General features: G+C 49.4%; 1 protein-coding gene across 2 annotated transcripts in view; it reads right to left on the reverse strand.

Annotated features, from left to right (window-relative positions):
- Positions 1–19,907, reverse strand: part of LOC140460736 (uncharacterized) — a 247,628-nt gene that overhangs the window by 188,725 nt on the left and 38,996 nt on the right. Inside the window, exon 2 of one of the 2 annotated variants that reach the window (XM_072555367.1) lies at positions 11,036–11,542. In XM_072555367.1, coding sequence (XP_072411468.1) covers positions 11,036–11,542 — 507 coding nt within the window. Of the gene's footprint in view, positions 1–6,393; positions 11,879–19,907 lie in introns of those variants that run through there. The other variant, XM_072555368.1, reaches the window with a different exon arrangement.

Consider the following 19,907-nt stretch of genomic DNA (forward strand, 5'->3'; position numbering starts at 1 on the left):
GATTCAATTTGAAATTCTTGAATGAGTTGAATAAGGGGTAAAAAGTAAATATTTATTGCACTTTTCTGAAATTCTCTGCACTGCCATTGTAGTTGGTTAAACAAAATATGTATCTCTCTTCATAACTTTGATATCACCACAAATCCTAGGAACCCCATCCAGGACAAACGTATAAATAGAAAGTAGGCGACAACAGCTTCGCTTCACTTGGAGGTCACCACTGATGATGTTACCTAGCCAGGTAATGAAATGTCTGGATATCAAACCTACAGCTCAGCGAACAAACCTGCACCCTAAACATTCTACTTTGCTGAAAGACTGCACAATCTGCAGGCACTGGATTAGTTGTGCTGGAAGAGCACAGCAGTTCAGGCAGCATCCAACGAGCAGCGAAATCAACGTTTCGGGCAAAAGCCCTTCATCAGGAATAAAGGCAGTGAGCCTGATTTTGGAAACCTCTATAAAGAGAATAAAGAACCCTACAGCACAGGAACAGGCCCTTCAGCCCTCCAAGGCTATGCTGATCGAGATACTCTATCTAAACCTGCCGCCTATTTTCTAAGGATCTGTATCCCTCTGCTCCTTGCCCATTCATGTATCTGTCTAGATACATCTTAAATGACACTATCGATCCCACCCCTACTGCCTCCCCTGGCGATGCATTCGAGGCACCCACCACCCTCTCTGTAAAGAACTTTCCATGTAGATCTCCCTCAAACCTTTCCCCTCTCACTTTGAACTCGTAACCCTGAGTAATTAAGTCTTCTCCTCTGGGAAAATAATTCTCCCTATCCACCCCGTTTACACCTCTCATGGTTTTTCGGCCTCAATCAGGAACCCCCCCACCCCGCCTCGACCTCCTTATTTCCAGTGAAAATAATCCTAATCTACTCAACCTCTCCTCATAGCTAGCGCTCTCCATAACAGGCAACATCCTGGTGAACCCCCTCTGCACTCTCTCCAAACGTATCCTCATCCTTTTGGAAATCTGGCAACCGGAATTGTACGCAGTATTCCAAATGCGCCAAACCAAAATCTTATATAACTTTAACATGACCTGCCAGCTCTTTTCCTCAATCCGTCCGATGATGGAACGTGTGTTGTATGCTGCCTTGACCACTCTACTGACACGCATTTGCCACCTTCAGAGAACAATAGACCTGAACACCCAGCTCTCTCTGTACATCAATTTCCCCCAGGACCTTTCCATTTACTGTATAGCTCGCTCTTGAATTGCATCTTCCAAAATGCATCACCTCACATTTGTCTGGGTTGAACTCCATCTGTCATTTCTCTTCCCAACTCTCCGATCTATATTCTGCTGAAGCGTCTGACAGTCCCCTTCACTATCTGATTTTCCATCAATCTGAATGTCATCTGCAAACTTGCTAATGAGGCACCCGATACCTTCACCTTTCAACCTCCTGTGCTCCAGTGAAAAAAGTCCCAGCCTACCCACCAATAGGGTCGAATTCTGTCTTGGTCCCAATGTCGAGTCAGCCTGACATTTTTGATAGAAAAGCTATGCATTTAAATTACGTTCTTGAGAAAGTTACTGAAAACAGGTTCTGGGATTAACATACCAAAGAACAGATTCTAAAAGATGGAAGATTGAATCTAAATTGTTTAATGTATCACATCTCCATGAATTGGACTCCGTTGGCTATAAATAGTCGAATCATGATCTTATTCTCCACAACCACCTGAAGCAGCAGCAGCACTTCAGAGCGCCAGAGATCCGGGTTCAATTCCCACCTCGGGCAACTGTCAGTGTGGAGTTTGCACATTCTCCCCGTGTCTGCGTGGGTTTCCTCCCACAGTCCAAAGATGTGCAGGTTAGGTGAAGTGGCCACGCTAATTTGCCTGTCGTGTTAGGTGAAGGGGTAAATGTTGGGGAACGGGTCTGGGTGGGTAGCTCTTCGAAGGGTCGGTTTGGGCTGAAGGGCCTGTTTCCACACTGTAAGTAATAAAATCTAAAATAAATCTAATCACTCTGAAAGCTAGGGCTTCCAAACAAACCACGTTATGGCAGCAGCGGGAGGTGTGGATTATATTCACTAAAAACAGTTCAGCAGGTAGATAACACGTTCGAGTGGGAAGTGTGTATAACATGATCTCACAACTTCTATTCTCAATGCTATTAGCAATGAAGGAAAGCAAACCAAACGCTGCCTTCACTACTCTATCCACCTGAGACTCGAGCACTCCAAGGTCTCTTTATTCTGCAACACTCCCCTTAACTGTGTCAGTCCTGCCTGGATTGCTTGACCAAAATACAAACCTCTGATTTCTCTAAATTAAACTCCAACTGACACTCCTCGGCTCATCAGCCGATCCCATAAATTCTAATTTATAATGAACTCTTTCTCTTTTATTCCCTGGAAGCTGAAAATCTCCATCCCACACTCACTCCCTCCATTTTCACTTTGCTTATAGCGGAAGAATGTAACTGAGAAACATATCAGCCATGATTGAATGGAATGAGCAGACCTGGTGGCCTAATTTCTGCTCCTGTGTCTTGTGGTCTCTTGCTGTCCTGGACACCGAGAGAGAGAATTGGGACCAGCATTGAACTGATCATGACTGGATATGGATCTACCTGCATCTAGGTGGATGGGCTGGGACTTTTTCACTGGCGCATAGGAGGAGGAGATGTGACCTTATCAAGGTTTATAAAATCATGAGGAGAGAGATGAGGTGAACGACGGGTGTTCTTCCCCTAGGGTTGGGGCTTCAAGATTAGGGAGCAAATTTTGATGGTGACAGGAGAAAGAGATTTTAAAAAGACTTGAAGGGCACAATTTTTTTATAGAGTGGTTCACATGCAGACTAAATGTCCAGAGGAAGTGGTGGATGCAGATACAGTAACGACGTTTAAAAGAAATTTGGATAAGTTCATGAATAGGAAAGGTTTGGATGGATATGAGCCAAAACACTGGCAGGTGGGACTGGTTTAGTTTGAGAACATAGTCAGCATGGACTAGTTGGACTGAAGGATCTGTTTCTGTGCTGTATGGCTCTGTAACTTGGTTCTATACTAGTCTTTAAACCATTTTCTTGCCTTCCCCATAAACATTCACATAAAAATCAGATGAACTCAGTCTTAAATATATTCAATGACCCCCTAACTGCAGGAAGACATCCCTACTTCTGAACTCAATTCCGCTTGCTAATACACCACTTGCCTTGCTCATTGCCTGCTGCACCTGTCTGACAACTGGCACAGAAGGACACTGATGCCCCTCTGAACATCCACGCATCATTCCTGATGAAGGGCTCGTGCCCCAAACTTCGACTGTCCTACTGCTCAAATGCTGCTTGACCTGCTGTGCTTTGTCAATTGTGGTCTTCTCTACATCGGGGAAACCGAGCGTAAACTTGGGGAACGGTTTGCTGAGCATCACAGCCGGGTCCGCAGAGGCTGAGCGGACTTCCCAGTCTCCACCCATTTTAATGCCCCTTCCCACTCCCCTTCTGACATGACTATATTTAGCTTCCTCCATTACCACAACAAACCAAACCACAAATTGGAGGAACAAAACCTCATCTTGTCTGAGCAGTCCACAGCCCAGAGGACTCAACACAGAGTTCTCCAATTTCAAATAATCTCCCATCCCATCCCATCCCCCAACTCACTTCCCTGCCCCTTCCACTCTTCCCTGCCAACTAGATTCCTTCCTCCCATTCACCAACCAGGTCGTACCAGGTTATGATGATAAGGCAGGAACAGGATACTGATTGAGGATGATCAGCCATTATCACAATGAATGGTGGTGCTGGCTCGAAGGGCAGAACAGCCTACTCCTGCACCTATTGTCTATTGTACCCTCTACCTGTCTCCACCTATCCCCACTTCAATACCCTGCCCCCAGCACACCCTTGTTCCACAGTTCTCCCTATACCCACCCCCAGTCCTGAACAAGGGTTACACCAGATACCTCGACTTCTCCACCTCCTGATACTGCCTGGCTTGCTCTTCCAGTCTCCTGTCTGTCTATTTTGCCAATTGAGACACAGGCCTGGACTAACTTTTCCAGAGTCTGTCCCCTCGCTGGATTCACTCCTATTCCTTTCAGTTGCTCCAAGTCAACACTTGAACCCCAGAATGAAACGTAAATGGAAAAGGGGGTGAGAAAAGAGAGTGTTGTACTCACATGTTGGACGGAGGAAAGAAGTTGCAGTCTGAGGTGAAGCTCAATCTTCATTCAGAGAGAGGAGGAGCAGGACCTTAAGAAGCTCATGGTCCAACTTCCACATTCACCAATAGGGGAGCTCCGAATGGCAGAAGGACAAGTCTCCCCCCCGGTCCTCCAGTGCTCCTTATTCGTCCATCAAAAGTAGGTTTCGCAACTTTTCTGCCGACAGCGAGGAACATGCCCAATGTTTTGGTGACATTGGCAAACACGTGCCCTGCTTGTTGACACTGAGGAGTGTACACAACGTGCTCTGTAGCAATGCTGATGGTATTGACAGATTTTAAGTTTCCAAATACCTATCGGAGAACAAAAAGGGCAGAGCCATAATTCCCCCCCAATGTGGTTCGATATTTGATTGTTTTTGCATTTTTCTGGCTGCTCAATGTTTTTAAGCCTTTTCCTCAGTGTTGGGGTGAGACTCACAACTAGAGGGAATAGGTTTAGGGTGAGGCCACAAAGATATAAAAGGTTCCTGAAGGGGCAACGTTTCCATGTGGAGGGTGGTGCAGGTATGGAATGAGCTGCCAGAGGAAGTGGAGGAGGCTGGTATAATTACAGCCTTTAAAAGGTATCTGGATGGGTATATGAATAGGAAGGGTTTAGAGGGATATAGCGCTGGCAAAGGGGACTAGATTAATTCAGGATATCTGGATTTTCCTAACGGCCGCCCTCCCGCCGCTTCCTCGCTCGAGCGACTTCTCCTCCCAACCGCCTTCACCCCCGCGTGACGTCTGCACGTGGGAGATGGGCGGGGCCGGGGGAGGGGATGGGCGGGGCCGGGGGAGGGGATGGGCGGGGCCGGGGATGGGGGGATGGGCGGGGTCGGGGAGCCTCACCGTCACCAAGTCACAGCCACCTCGCGCTACAACTGTTCATTCACAAAAACAAACTCTCCTGTCTCACTCTGCAGCTGCGGGGGGCGGGGACACTGCCACGTTTCGAGGAGCCCTGTCTACATTGGGAAAGCTCACGGCTCAATTTAAACAGATATTCCGACATCGAACGGAACGGCGTCATATCTAAAGGGGGAAATCTGCATTTTAAAGGGACGTGGACATTTTAACGGGTATTTCTGCAAATAAAGAGGTTTAAATGGACAAGATTATATTTCAAGGGGATGTGAGCACATTCAAAGGGATATCTTCATATGTAAAGTGACGCAGTTATATCTAAATGAATCTACATTTCAAAGGGACGTTGCCCTATTTATAAGTAGAGACAATCGGTGTGAATTCTGTCTGTGTCCCAATGTTGAGTCTTAGAAAAGCTCTGCATTTAAATTACATTCTTGAGAAGGTAATTTATAGATTAGGGTGTAGAGGTTAGGGAGAATTGGCCGTGCTAAATTACCCATAGTGACCAGGGATGTACAGGTTAGGGTGGCTTGGCCATGGGAAATACAGAGTCAGGGGTTGGGTTATGGGTGGGATACTGTTCAGAGGGCCAGAGTGAAATAGATGGGCTGAATGGCCCGCTTCCACCTTGTCGGAATTCGATGACCCTCCCCACAAAGGAGCATTTTATCTGCATCTATCCTGTCAAGCCCCTTTCAGAAATCTACTGGTTTCGATAAAGGTATACAGCACAGAAACAGACACTTCGGTCCAATTTGTCCATGTTGACCAGGATTCCCAATCTAAACCAGTCCCACTTGCCTGCATTTGGCCCATATCCCTCTAAACCTTTCTACTCATGTACCCATCCGAATGCTGTTTCAATGTTGTCACTGTACCTGCATCTACCACATCCTCAGCAAGTTCATTCCACATGCAAATCACCCTCTTTCAAAATATTGCCCTGCCAGTTTCTTTTAAATCTCTCTCCTTATATTTAAATAAAAATGCCCCCCCACCTAGTTTTGAGTTCCCCAGCGCTGGATTGTTCTATGTTCTAAACTTAGTGCAGGTGGCTGAAAGAAATGAGCAGCTTTAAAACAAAAACCTCTCGGAGCTGATAGCTTTCAATGAGAGTCTGAGCCCGGTGTTAAGTTCAGGTAACCTTTATTGCAAACCAACTTTGTTACAGCTTCAGATCCCCCCCAGCAAAAAGGCAGAGAAAAAGCAGTTGCTTTTTGAACCCCACACCTCCCCTCCTCCACACCCCCTCCCCCACCCCCCACACAACACCTCCCCTCCTCCTCACCACCCCCACCCCCCACACCACACACCACACCTCCCCTCCTCCTCACCCCCCCCCCACCCTGTCTTTACGATTGGGTAAAAACAATGACTGCAGATGCTGGAAACCAGATTCGGGATTAGTGGTGCTGGAAGAGCACAGCAGTTCAGGCAGCATCCAAGTAGCTTCGAAATCGGCGTTTCGGGCAAAAGTCCTTCATCAGGAATAAAGGCAGAGAGCCTGAAGCGTGGAGAGACTAGTGAGAGGAGGGTGGGGGAGTGGAGAAAGTAGCATAGAGTACAATAGGCGAGTGGGGGAGGGGATGAAGGTGATAGGTCAAGGCGGAGGGTGGAGTGGATAGGTGGAAAAGAAAATAGAAAGTTAGGACAAGTCAGGGGGACAGTGCTGAGCTGGAAGTTTGGAACTAGGGTGAGGTGGGGGAAGAGGAAATGAGGAAACTGTTGAAGTCCACATCGATGCCTTGGGGTTGAAGTGTTCCGAGGCAGAAGATGAGGCGTTCTTCCTCCAGGCGTCTGGTGGTGAGGGAGCGGCGGTTGAAATGTTGGGCCACCGCGCAGTGTGGTTGATTGGTGCGGGTGTCCCGGAGATGTTCCCTAAAGCGCTCTGGTAGGAAGCACCCAGTCTTCCTAATGGGTTGGGGGAGGGGGGTTGACCTAACCAAGTAGATACGGAAGGCGGAAAAGGGGTGGGGAGGGAAATATATCCCTGGTGGTGGGGTCTTTTTGGAGGTGGCAGAAATGTCGGCAGACTATTTGGTTTATGCGAAGGTTGGTAGGGTGGAAGGTGAGCACCAGGGGCGTTCTGTCCTTGTTACGGTTGGAGGGGTGGGGTCTGAGGGCAGGAGTGCGGGATGTGGACGAGATGCCTTGGAGGGCACCTTTAACCACGTGGGAAGGGAAATTGCGGTCTCTAAAGAAGGGGGGCATCTGGTGTGTTCTCTGGTGGAACTGGTCCTCCTGGGAGCAGATCCGGCGGGAGCGGAGGAATTGGGAATACGGGATGGCATTTTTGCAAGAGGTAGTGTGGGAAGAGGTGTAATCCAGGTAGCTGTGGGAGTCGGTGGGTTTGTAGAAAATGTCGGTGTCAAGTCGGTCATCATTAATGGAGATGGAGAGGTCGAGGAAGGGGAGGGAGGTGTCAGAGATGGTCCAGTTAACTTTAAGGTCAGGGTGGAATGTGTTGGTGAAGTTGCTGAATTGCTCAACCTCCTTGCGGGAGCACGAGGTGGTGCCAATGCAGTCATCAATGTAGCGGAAGAAGAGGTGGGGAGTGGTGCCGGTGTAATTACAGAAGATCAACTGTTCTACGTAGCCAACAAAGAGACAAACATAGCTGGGGCCCATACGTGTGCCCATGGGCTACCCCTTTGGTCTGGAGGAAGTGGGAGGATTCGAAGGAGAAATTGTTAAGGGTGAGGAGCAGTTTAGCCAAATGAATGAGAGTTTCGGTGGAAGGGTACTGTTGGGGACGTCTGGAGAGGAAAAAACGGAGGGCTTGGAGGCCCTGGACATTGCGGATGGAGGTGTAGAGGGATTGGATATCCATGGTGAAGATAAGGCGTTGGGGGCCGGGGAAACGGAAGTCTTGGAGGAGGTGGAGGGCGTGGGTGGTGTCTCGAACGTATGTGGGGAGTTTCTGGACTAGGGGGAATAGGACAGTGTCGAGGTAGGTAGAGATGAGTTCAGTGGGGCAGGAGCACGCTGAGACAATGGGTCAGCCAGGGTGGTCAGGCTTGTGGATCTTGGGAAGGAGGTAGAACCAGGCAGTGCGGGTTCCCGGACTATGAGGTTGGAAGCTGTGGTTGGGAGATCTCCTGAGGTGATGAGGTTCTGTATGGTCTGGGAGATGATGGGTTGGTGATGGGGGGTTGGGTCATGGTCGAGGGGGCAGTAGGAAAAGGTGTCTTCGAGTTGGCGTTTGGCTTCAGCGGCGTAGAGGTCAGTGCGCCAGACTACCACTGCGCCCCCTTTATCCGCTGGCTTGATGGTGAGGTCAGGATTGGAGCAGAGGGATTGGAGGGCTGCGCGTTGTGAGGGTGAGAGGTTGGAGTGGGGGAGGGGGGGTAGACTGGTTGAGGCGGTTAATGTCCCGGCGGCAGTTGGAAATGAAGAGGTCGAGGGCAGGTAATAGGCCAGCGCGGGGTGTCCACGTGGATGCAGTGTATTGGAGGTGGGCGAAGGGGTCCTCGGAAGGTGGGCGGGCGTCCAGATTGTGAAAGTAAGCTCGGAGGCGGAGGAAGTGTTCGACATCACGGCGTGTATTAAATTCATTGATGTGTGGACGGAGGGGGATGAAGATGAGTCCTTTGCTGAGGACTAATCGTTCGTCCTCAGTGAGGGGGAGGTCTGGGGGGATGGTGAAAACGCGGCATGGCTGGGAGCTGGGATCTGGTGTGGGTGTGGAGCTGGGAGTGGGGGCGGAGCCGGTAACTGGAGTGGGTGTGATGGGGGGGGGGAATGGGGGGTGGAGTCGTGAGCAGGGGTGGTGTTCCCCTCAGGGTTCTGTAGGCCGGGAATGGTGACAGTGGGATCTGTGGGGGGCATGTCAGCTTAATGCAGGTGAGTGGCGTTGGTGGGGGCGGAAGTGGGGGTGACCACAGCATTAAGAGTGGCGGAAGTCACTGAGCGTGTGACATCAGCGATGATGTGAGGGGCAGAAATGATGTCACATGTGATGCATGAGGAATTGTGAGGGGCGGAAGTGGCTGTGGGAGTAGCCATGATGGGGGCGGAAGTGACATCAATCAGCGTGGGGGCGGCAGCTGCACCAGCCGCATGGCTAATGGCGTCCGAGCAATTTCAGAGGCCGGGGGAATCTTCTGGAATGTTTGAGGAGCGCTGGTTATGGAGTTGGGTGGATAAAGGTTTGTTGTACTTACAGTTTTTGATGTTTAAGATGGAGTTGAAATACTGTTTGTTGAGAGTATGAATTCTCCTGAGGATGTAGTACAGAGGGGGTCCTTTGTAATTCTGAGAGAGTGTGGCCCTCAGCTGAGGCAGGGCTGACTGGAGAGAGGTTAGGTGACGGCGCATTGCTGCAAGCGTGGAGCGGAGGATCTTGAAGGAGAACCGTTCCTGGTGTTTTTTGAATCTGTAGTCTGTACTGTTTGTCCTGTTCGGATCCGAACTCTGCTGGTTTAAAGGTGGTCTGGAGTCCGTGTGGGATGAGTTGGTTACGGAGGCAGGCACTGAGGAAGCGAATGGGGCTGTGGTGGCGAGTCTGTTTCAGGACATGGTTGAAGAGCATCAGGGCAGAGGAAATGACCTGGGCGGCACCGTGGGCGGCACGGTGGCAGTGGGCGGCACGGTGGCACAGTGGTTAGCACTGCTGCCTCACAGCGCCAGAGACCCCGGTTCAATTCCCGCCTCAGGCGACTGACTGTGTGGAGTTTGCACGTTCTCCCCGTGTCTGCGTGGGTTTCCTCCGGGTGCTCCGGTTTCCTCCCACAGTCCAAAAGATGTGCAGGTCAGGTGAATTGGCCATGCTAAATTGCCTATAGTGTTAGGTAAGGGGTAAATGTAGGGGTATGGGTGGGTTACGCTTCGGCGGGGCGGTGTGGACTTGTTGGGCCGAAGGGCCTGTTTCCACACTGTAAAGTAATCTAAAAAACCTGGGAGTTGCAGTGGGAGAGGGACTCCCTGAGATTCTTGTAGACAGAGGAGGAAAACTTCTTCAAGGCAGGCATCCTTGCAAGAGGATTCGCTGTAGGGTTAAAATCAACAAGGTAAAAACAAGGACTGCAGATGCTGGAGACCAGATTCTAGAATCACACAACTCCACGTTGTAGTCCAACAGGCTTCTTTGGAAGCAGTAACTTTTGGAGTGCTGCCTCATCATCAGGTGGTTGTGGAGGATAAGATCCTGAGACACAATTTAGAGCAAAACATTCCAGCGTCCTGCCACTGAAATGGTATATTCAACAAACCTGGATTGTTAAGTCTTCCACCTTTTCAAATAGGTTGCAGGTCTCATTACAATGTGAATCCCAGAACTTCTTGTTGTCACCTTCTCGAGATAACAAGGTTTGATAGCAAAAGCTCACATCTCAGCTCAGACAATGCATTAAAGGTGTGAGGTCAGAGTCAGCCTGTATCCCAATCTTGAGTCAGACTGGTTCTGTTTCCAAAGTCAAAGTTACAAGCTATTACATGTGTTGACTGCCTGCACACACCACACCTCCCCTGTCCCACCGCCCCCCCCTCACTGTCTTCACTATTAGCCAGCACCAAGTTGTCCCTTTGTAATTGGATCCTTGGTACATCCGTAACCCGGAGGAAGTATTGCCTCACTCAGCAATTTTAACCCGTACCCCGTCTCCAAGTAAGTGTCTCCCTGCTCATTTGTCAGGAAGGGGCAATGTAGAGTCAACCAGACTGCTGTGGGTCTGGAGTCAGGAGTAAGCCAGACCGGGTAAAGGATGCAGCTGGAACGGCTGAGTGAATCCTTTCCCACAATGGCGGTTCCCTTCCCTAACAAGGGAGAGTGGGAAATCAGATGGGGGCTTTCTCCCCCCACCGACCTCTCCCTCCCTGAAACGGTCTCACCGTTAGATTCCGAACTCCACATTTCTGACCGAATACCAATTCTGACATCTGTCGGGGCGGGATTTGAACCCGGGAGTCCCCGGAAACAGGTCGACAGTCCAACTGATATGGTCACTCGGCCGTCACTCCTTCAATGCCCCTGCGATGGCACTGAACTCGCTGGTGCTTCCACAGGTGGGAGGAGTAGGTGAAGGCCTTCCCGCACTGAGAGCAGGTGAATGGTCTCTCCCCCGTGTGGATCCGCTGGTGTCTCAGCAGGGAGGAGACCTGGGTAAAGGCCTTCCCACACTCGGGGCAGCTGAAGGGTCTCTCCCCCGTGTGGATACGCTGGTGGGTCAGCAGGTTGGAGGAACTGCTGAAGGCCTTCCCGCACTTGGGGCAGCTGAAGGGTCTCTCCCCCGTGTGGATACGCTGGTGGGTCAGCAGGTGGGAGGAACTGCTGAAGGCCTTCCCACACTCGGGGCAGCTGAAGGGTCTCTCCCCCGTGTGGACGCGTCGGTGGATCAGCAGGTTGGAGGAACTGATGAAGCCCTTCCCGCACTGAGAGCAGGTGAACGGCCTCTCCCCGGTGTGGACCCACTGGTGGGTCAGCAGGGAGGAGACCTGGGTAAAGGCCTTCCCACACTCGGGGCAGCTGAAGGGTCTCTCCCCCGTGTGGATACGCTGGTGGGTCAGCATGTGGGAGGAACTGCTGAAGGCCTTCCCGCACTTGGGGCAGCTGAAGGGTCTCTCCCCCGTGTGGATACGCTGGTGGGTCAGCAGGGTGGAGGAACTGCTGAAGGCCTTCCCGCACTCGGGGCAGCTGAAGGGTCTCTCTCCCGTGTGGATACGCTGGTGGATCAGCAGGGTGGAGGAGCAGGTGAAGCCCTTCCCGCACTGAGAGCAGGTGAACGGCCTCTCCCCCGTGTGGACTCGCTGGTGGATCAGCAGGTGGGAGGTATACCTGAAGCCCTTCCCGCACTGAGAGCAGGTGAATGGCCTCTCTCCCGTGTGGATCCGCTGGTGGGCCTGCAGGTTAGAGGAATGTCTGAAGGCCTTTCCGCAGTCGGTGCAGGGGAATGGCCTCTCCCCGGTGTAACTGCGCCGATGAGTCTCCAGGGCAGACGGGAAACGGAAGCCTTTCCCACAGTCACCACACTTCCACGGTTCCTCCACAGGGCGGGATTCCTCTGCTTTCTCCATGGCCACAGCTTCAGCTGCACACAAACACGTGTAGAGCCCCTCCCTGCCGTGAAGTCCCCTTCTCAGGCCGTATAACTGTTTCGGACTCCACACACAGTTCGCTGCAACAGTGGGGTCTCTCGTCCAGTCCCACTGATGCTGAAAACGTCCTCAAACAGGAACCAAAAAGTGTAGATCCCTCTCACAGAAATCACAGTCAAAAATCGTTGCGGTCCCGATGGATTCAGAGACTGTCAGACAATGACATCAAAGTGAGGACTGCAGACACTGGAGAGTCAGACAAAAAAATGTGGCGCTGGAAAAGCACAGCAGGTCAGGCAGCATCCGAGGAACAGGAGAGTCAATGTTTCGGGAATAAGCCCTTCATCCGTTGATTTTGAAACTTCAAGTCGTCAGATTTTCATATACTCTGCAAAAAGAGATTACAAAAGTCATCACTATCAGTACAGGGTAGAAATTCAGAACAAGCAATTCTACTTTCTGTGGAATATTCTTTTGTTGTTCCACAAAATTGAAAGCACCATCCCACTCTCCCTTCCCCTCTGTTCTCACTCCACTCTAACTAATTCTCCTGAAGGTGCTGATTCAGGATCTTACAGGGGCAGAAAAAGCAAAAACATCAAGACTGACATCTCTCTGAATTTTGGATACCTCCACCTGAAAGTTAATATCTTTCACAACACTGGGATCCTGCTGAGAGTGAGCAGGTCTGATTTTGGGAAGCATAAAAAAAGTGTCAATTCAGGGTGAACCTGCAATGCAGCTTCTTGAGGAAGGACCAGAGACAAAATGGTTAATGACCCCGGGAAGGTGGGAGCAAAATGAGACATCAAGCCATTAACACCGACACACTTCAGTCAAACCCTTCTGCTCCCAGTCAGGGCAAAACATGCTCTGAAAGTCCAGCCTTCACAACCATACTTCTGCTTTCACTGAAGACAATTAGAGTCACACAGCACGAAAACAGACCCTTTGGTCCAACCTGCCCAGATATCCTAAATTAATCTAGTCATGTTTGCCATCACTTGGCCCCTATATGGGCTGGGTGCTGACAGCTGGGACTAAATTGGGTTGGCTCTTTTGTCAGCAAGGACGGAGTTGGACCGAAGGGTCTGTTTCTGTGCTGTACATCTCTATGACTCCAGTCACATTTGCCATCACTTGGCCCTGACCCATCATATTCATATGCCCATCCAAGAGCCTTTTAACTTGTCATCGTACCAGCACCCACCACTTCCTCTGGCAGCTCACTCCATCGCTCAAGTGACTCCATGTTGAAAGCGTCTGGTCTGGTGCACCAGATGACACCAGGATAATCTCAGATCATTTTCAGATCGCATCGATACTCAGTCAGTGACTTTCCCGATCAGGATGTTGTACGTGATCAAACAGGTCAGTGGGTAGGCGATCCCCCACCTCTTAGTTCAAGTATCTCTACGAGAACTCCCTTGCTGGAGGGTCCCTTGGAGACACTTCAACTGGACTTCATTGAGTTGGAGAAATGAGTTGAGTTGCTATAAATATGTTTTGCTTATTGTTGATGTCTTTTCGAAGTGGATTGAAGCCTACCCTCCTCCTAACGCTACTGCTGAGAGTGTGGTGAAGAGTTTGTTTAAGGAAATAATTCCCCGCTTCAGTATACCTGCGTGCATTAGCTCAGACAATGGACCACACTTTGTGGGTAATATTAACGGAGAACTCTGTTCCCAGCTTTGTATTTGTCGGCAACTGCATGGTATTTATCATCCTCAGGTGACCGGCCTTGTTGAATGTTTTAACCAGACATAAGACTAAACTTGCCAAATTAATGGCAGAGTCTGGCCCCTCCTGGTTATGCTAATCCCTGTGGCCTTATTCCAGATGTGATCCATGTCTGCGGGCAAGACACGACTGTCTCCAGCTGAGAGTCTCTCTGGTCACCCCCTCCGTACCCCTTGGAACGATTTGGCTCCCTTCTCAGTCCACGTCCACCACATGACCGAAGCAATGATTGGTTATGTTCTTGCTCTATCTAATGTTATGTGTGCCGTTCACTCCCAGGAGCGTGTGACCTACGGCGATGTTCCCTCCCTTTCAGCCTCGTCACAGGTAGACCTTGGTTTGTTGGTGCTCGTTGAGAACTGGACTGGCAAAGGTCTTCAACCTCGTTGAAATGGCCCCTTGCAGGTTTTACTTCCCACCCCTACAACGGTCACAGTCGCTGGGCGCTCAGCTTGGGTCCAACTGCACCATTGTAAATTGATTGACCGCACCAATCAAAAGGTGTAGAAGAGGAGGAGAGAATCCTGGAATCTGAACAAAAGGAGTGGACCCTGTCCATTTGGGTTTTTGAATCTTGCTGTTGTTCTAATGTTAATCTTATTACAGATACTTGAACTAAGAGGAGGGACATGTGGGGGATCGCTTATCTCCTCACCTCTCTGATCACGTACAACATCCTGATGGGGAAAGCCACTAAGTATGGATGGGACCAGGAATGATCAGAGATTATCCACCACCCATACTGAGGAGATGTCGTCCAGTGCACCGGACCAGACCCCTTTGACGTGTGGAACGTGATGAAGATTGATTATTGTAATGGACTCTTCCATCAGAAAGACCAGATGGTCCATCTGGACAGTAGAAATCAGGGGGAGTTACCATGGCGTTACCGAACCTGTCTTTTTGATCTTACCTGCAGACGCAAGCCTAGTGAGGATAAAAATGATCAACCCCGTCATTATGGTAAATATTTTAAGGACGCCCAGGAACACCATCCCTTTTTGTAGGACGGGCCGACTCGAGAAAAGGGAAGCCTGATAGGGGAAACTCCTCAATCCACAAGGAACTTATTTATACAGGCCCACAGAACGCTCTACACCCCAGAGGCAGTAGTATGTTACTCCTCTCTATCGGGAGATGACTTACTTGCCCCGTCCCCAGTCCCCGATTCCATTCTATTTGTCAGATTTCCTACTGCCGACCCTGCGAAGAGGAATATCACTTTCCAATACCTCCGGTCTGTGTATACAAACCGCTGGTGTAACACTGCCTGGGGTACAGCAGGCCTTATGTGGCACATGGACCTGGAACGGAACCCTTCCCTTGTGCATTTATAGGCCTTTTCTCTTTTCAGAACCTGATACTGTCACCAAGACCATGTACAATAGAGCTAAGGGAGAGCCCAATGGGAACAGCATTCTGAGGACCATTGTCTCCCATACACTGCAAGTGCTCAAGTCACTTGGCCCATTTTGTACAGTGCTAAAGCAACTCCTCTTGCAAAACGTTGACCCTCTACTCCTGTAGATCTGACCAGACCCCCTGCTGTAACATTTCAGTAACCTATTTTGACAAACTCTCCCTAATATACACCAAACCAGACTATTATTTCTTCAGCTAAGGTAAAGCTACCAATTTCCTTGTCCTGGATGGCAAAGATGTCTCTCATAAGGTCACCATCGGAGCCCTTGTTCCCACAACAGTACCTTGTCCTGGCCAGTGGACAAGTCGATGGAACCTCCATCTGAGGAGGATGCAGCGATCGGTCTCAGCCAACCTTGCTCCAACTGGAAGGATCCCAAGGGACTGGGTGACAATAGAGGACACCCGACAGGCTGGGGAATCCAGAGTACCCTGAGGTTGGAAGGATCGGCAGGGTTGACAAGTCAACAGAACTGCAATTCCCTCTTTTGTGGCCTGACCATTTGAGGAAATAAGAGTAAAGAGGCTCTGGAACAGAGTAAACTGGGATTATCAGACCTGTGTCTTTACTCTATGCAGAATCGGTGTGCCTTAGACTATATACTCGCCCGGGAGGGTGAGGTCTGCACCATTGTCCAAGATAAATGCACTATGGGCATTCCCAATCTCACTGGCAATATTACTAAGATTCAAGAAGAGATCCAGGTATTCCGTGACAGAATGACTGAAGGGACCAGTTGGGGAAACTGCAGATCGGGCCGATGGTACAATTGGCTCATCGGTTTAGCTATGTCTGTTTGTCGGTATTGGTATTGTTAGCTATTTAATTGCTAGGCTTATGAGGTCCCTTAGCGATATAGATTTGCCCCAGAAGATGTTCCTTTCGCGATCTGATGGCTCACCCACACGGGTCGATGGCGATGATAAATATGACCAGATGAGCTGTGAAGATGGTGGTGCCTCTCTACAGGATGTTGACGGCTGGACCACCTTGAAGGGCATTCGTTTGGACTAGCCTTCTCTTTCAGTGATCGCAGTGCAATCAAAGGGAGGAATGAGGGTGTGGGCATCTGGGTGATAAAGTCTATAGCCTTAAAACGTGTCTTTAAACATTCAGACTAAAATGTAATGCTGAATCATTGCATACATTTAATGCACTAGAAAATAAACAGGCAGGAAGGCTCAGAAAGAGGAGAGAACTTAAAGATAGGGACACCTGGACTCACCAAGTGATAACAGGATGCTGTAAGGCAATGAAGAACGTTTGCCTCAGCATCGGTGAATCTGTGTGAACAGGACACCAAGTGATAACATTCACAGCCGTTCCCTTGTGAGACCATTTTAGTGCTGAGACTGTTGAATCCTGTAGAAAATTAACTCTTAGTGCTTATCTGCAATGGATTGAAATGAATTGCATTTTGGGACTTTATGATGATATTGAGTATCCATTACTGGTTATTAAATACAAACTCTGTAAAAGGAAATATTGATAAAGCTTTACCTTACTTGCTGCAGGCGAGGCTCCAGCGGAGGAAACAGACCGCGGGCACACTTCCGGCTTCCGGATGGCCACGCCCACTGGTCCAGGTACTAGTCCCGCCCCCTCCTCCGCCCAGGGGACACGTCGACCCCGCCCCTTCCGAACGCAGCTCGTAAACCCCGCCCCTTCCAGGATTGACTCGTAAACCCCGCCCCTTCCAGGATTGACTCGTAAACCCCGCCCCTTCGGAACAAAGGAGAGTCAGTCGAAACATGTGGCGCTGGAAAAGCACAGGGGAGTCAGGGAGCATCCGAGGAGCAGGAGGGTCAATGTTTCAGGAATAAGCCCTTCATCCGTTGATTTTGAAACTTCAGTCTTCAGATTTTCATATACTCTGCAAAAAGAGATTACAAAAGTCATCACTATCAGTACAGGGTAGAAATTCAGAACAAGCAATTCTACTTTCTGTGGAATAATCTTTTCTTTTGTTGTTCCACAAAATTGAAAGCACCATCCCACTCTCCCTTCCCCTCTGCTCTCACTCCGCTCAAACTAATTCCCCTGAAGGTGCTGATTCAGGATCTTACAGGAACAGAAAAAGCAAAAACATCAAGACTGACATCTCTCTGAATTTTGGATACCTCCACCTGAAAGTTAATATCTTTCACAACACTGGGATACTGCTGAGAGTGAGCAGGTCTGATTTTGGGAAGCAAAAAAAAAGTGTGTCAATTCAGGGTGAACCTGCAATGCAGCTTCTTGAAGAACAACCAGACACAAAATGGTTAATGACCCCAGGAAAGTGGGAGCAAAATGAGACATCAAGGCATTAACACCGACACACTTCAGTCAAACTCTTCTGCTCCCAGTCAAGGCAAAACATGCTCTGAAAGTCCAGCCTTCACAACCACACTTCTGCTTTCACTGAAGACAATTTGAGTCACACAGCACGGAAACAGACCGTTTGGTCCAACCTGCCCAGATATCCTAAATTAATCTAGTCAGATTTGCCATCACTTGGCCCCTATATGGGCCGGGAGCTGACAGCTGGGACTAAATTGGGTTGGATCTCTTGTCAGCAAGGACGAGTTGGACCAAAGGGTCTGTTTCTGTGCTGTACATCTCTATGACTCCAGTCGCATTTACCATCACTTGGCCCCTCTATATCTGAACCCTTTGTATTCATCCGCCCATCCAGATGCCTTTTAACTGTTGGAATTCGACCAGCCCCCACCACTTCCTCTGGCAGCTCATTCCATATACGCATCACCCTCTTCATGATAAAGTTGCCCCCGAGGTCTCTTTTACATTTCCCCACTGCCCTCACACTGAACCTATGACCCTCCAGTTTGGGACTCTCCCATCCCAATGGAAAGACCTTGTCTATTTTCCCTATCCATACCCCTCATGATTTTATAAAAGTCTCAGACTCTGGCGCGATGGGGAAAACAGCTCCACCCCATCCTTCTGTCCCTCCTCACCCGGGTAATTAAGACACATACCTGTGTTTGCAGAGTCTGCTGCCTCCTTGGATTCACTCCAGTTGGCACAAGTGAACAGATTCCCCCCACACACTCCCAGGATGAAGAATTGCTGAGGGAGGGAGTCTCATGCAAACTGACAGGGCCACTTCCGCGTTGTGACGCCTTCAATGGGTCAGGGGTGGGGTAGGGAATGGGAAAAGGGGCGAGGAAGGGGTGGGGCGCGGCCGGCCGGCTGGCTAGCCTGCACCGCACTGCACAGTTTGCAGGAATTCCTTCCCTTCACAGAATCCCCACAGTGTGGAAGCACGCCACTCGGCCCGACGAGTCCACACTGACCCTCCGAAGGGTAACCCACCCACATCTATTCCTCTTCACCTGTTGCTCTACTCCCTGACTATCACACCTAACCTGCACATCCCTGGGCACTATGGGTAATTTAGCATAGCAACTCCCCCCCTAACCTGGACAAAGGTAAAAATCGCAACACCACGTTATAGTCCAACAGGTTTATTTAGAAGCACTAGCTTTTGGAGCACTGTTCCTTCATCAAGTGGTTGTGGAGAATAAAATAATAAGACACAGAATTTATGGAAAAACATGACAGTGTCCTGCCACTGAAATGATCCATTGAACAAACCTGGATTGTTAAGTCTTTCATCTTTTCAAATGGGTTGTAGGTTTCATTAATATGCAAATCCCAGAAATCCCTGGAAAGCACCTTATCAAGCGAACTTAAAGTTTTATGACAAAAAGTGACACTTGAGCTCAGCTCTGAAAATGTGCATTCACTCCCGTGAACGTCTGTGTGTGTGTGTGTGTGTGTGTGTGTGTGTGCACATCTTGTATATCTCTCTGTCTATTTGAGAACAGGTGCCTTACTTCTGCTGGTGTAAATATTGTTGTAAATCATAGCTGGGTTCTCAGAGTTAGATATAAGGAAGAGAGAATTCCTCAAGTAGGATAGTATAAGAATCCTGGGAGAGCCCCATTTGTGGTTTACTTTCTCATGAACAAACATTAAACACGAGCACCTCGTCATTTCGAATTTGGTTTCCTTTTTCTTGTGAGATCCCCTGCTGTGATTACACTGTGCCTGGGTGGCTGACAGACTGGGAGATGATGGGTTGGGGCTTGATTGACTGAATGCTTTATTGTTCCAGAAGGTGAAAAAGGGGACAAAGCTTCAGCAGAAATCCAGCAGAGCTGAGCACAGACCGACATCATACTCCTTGGGGACAGGGAGATCAACAGAGGACAGAGAAACCAGGCCCTAAAACCTGAGCTGACATCAGACTACCATGTGATCAGAGCTTTGATGAGCAGTGCCAACCCTCTACCTTTACCAAGCTTCCCATTAGACAACACCCTCAATATACAGAATCTAATCCTTGCCATCCTAAAGCCATGTCTCTGTAAGGAGTCTCAGACCATAATTATTCACTTCAATGTGTGCAGTTAATTCATTCAATTTTGTTACAATGCAGCACACATTCAGACTCACCGTTTCAGTTTTTGTGATCTTTAGAATCCAGTTTTGATTGCTGGTACATTTACTCTCCTTGTCCCTTTCTCTAATATTCATTTCCCACATCACCTCACTGCTCACCGGCCTTGATTTGGATTGGCCATGCTAAATTGCCTATAATGATGACGGATGTGCAGGTTAGGTGGGTTAGCCGTGGGAAATGCAGGGTTACAG

Source organism: Chiloscyllium punctatum, chromosome 36 (assembly GCF_047496795.1).
Source record: "Chiloscyllium punctatum isolate Juve2018m chromosome 36, sChiPun1.3, whole genome shotgun sequence".
NCBI lineage: Eukaryota > Metazoa > Chordata > Chondrichthyes > Orectolobiformes > Hemiscylliidae > Chiloscyllium > Chiloscyllium punctatum.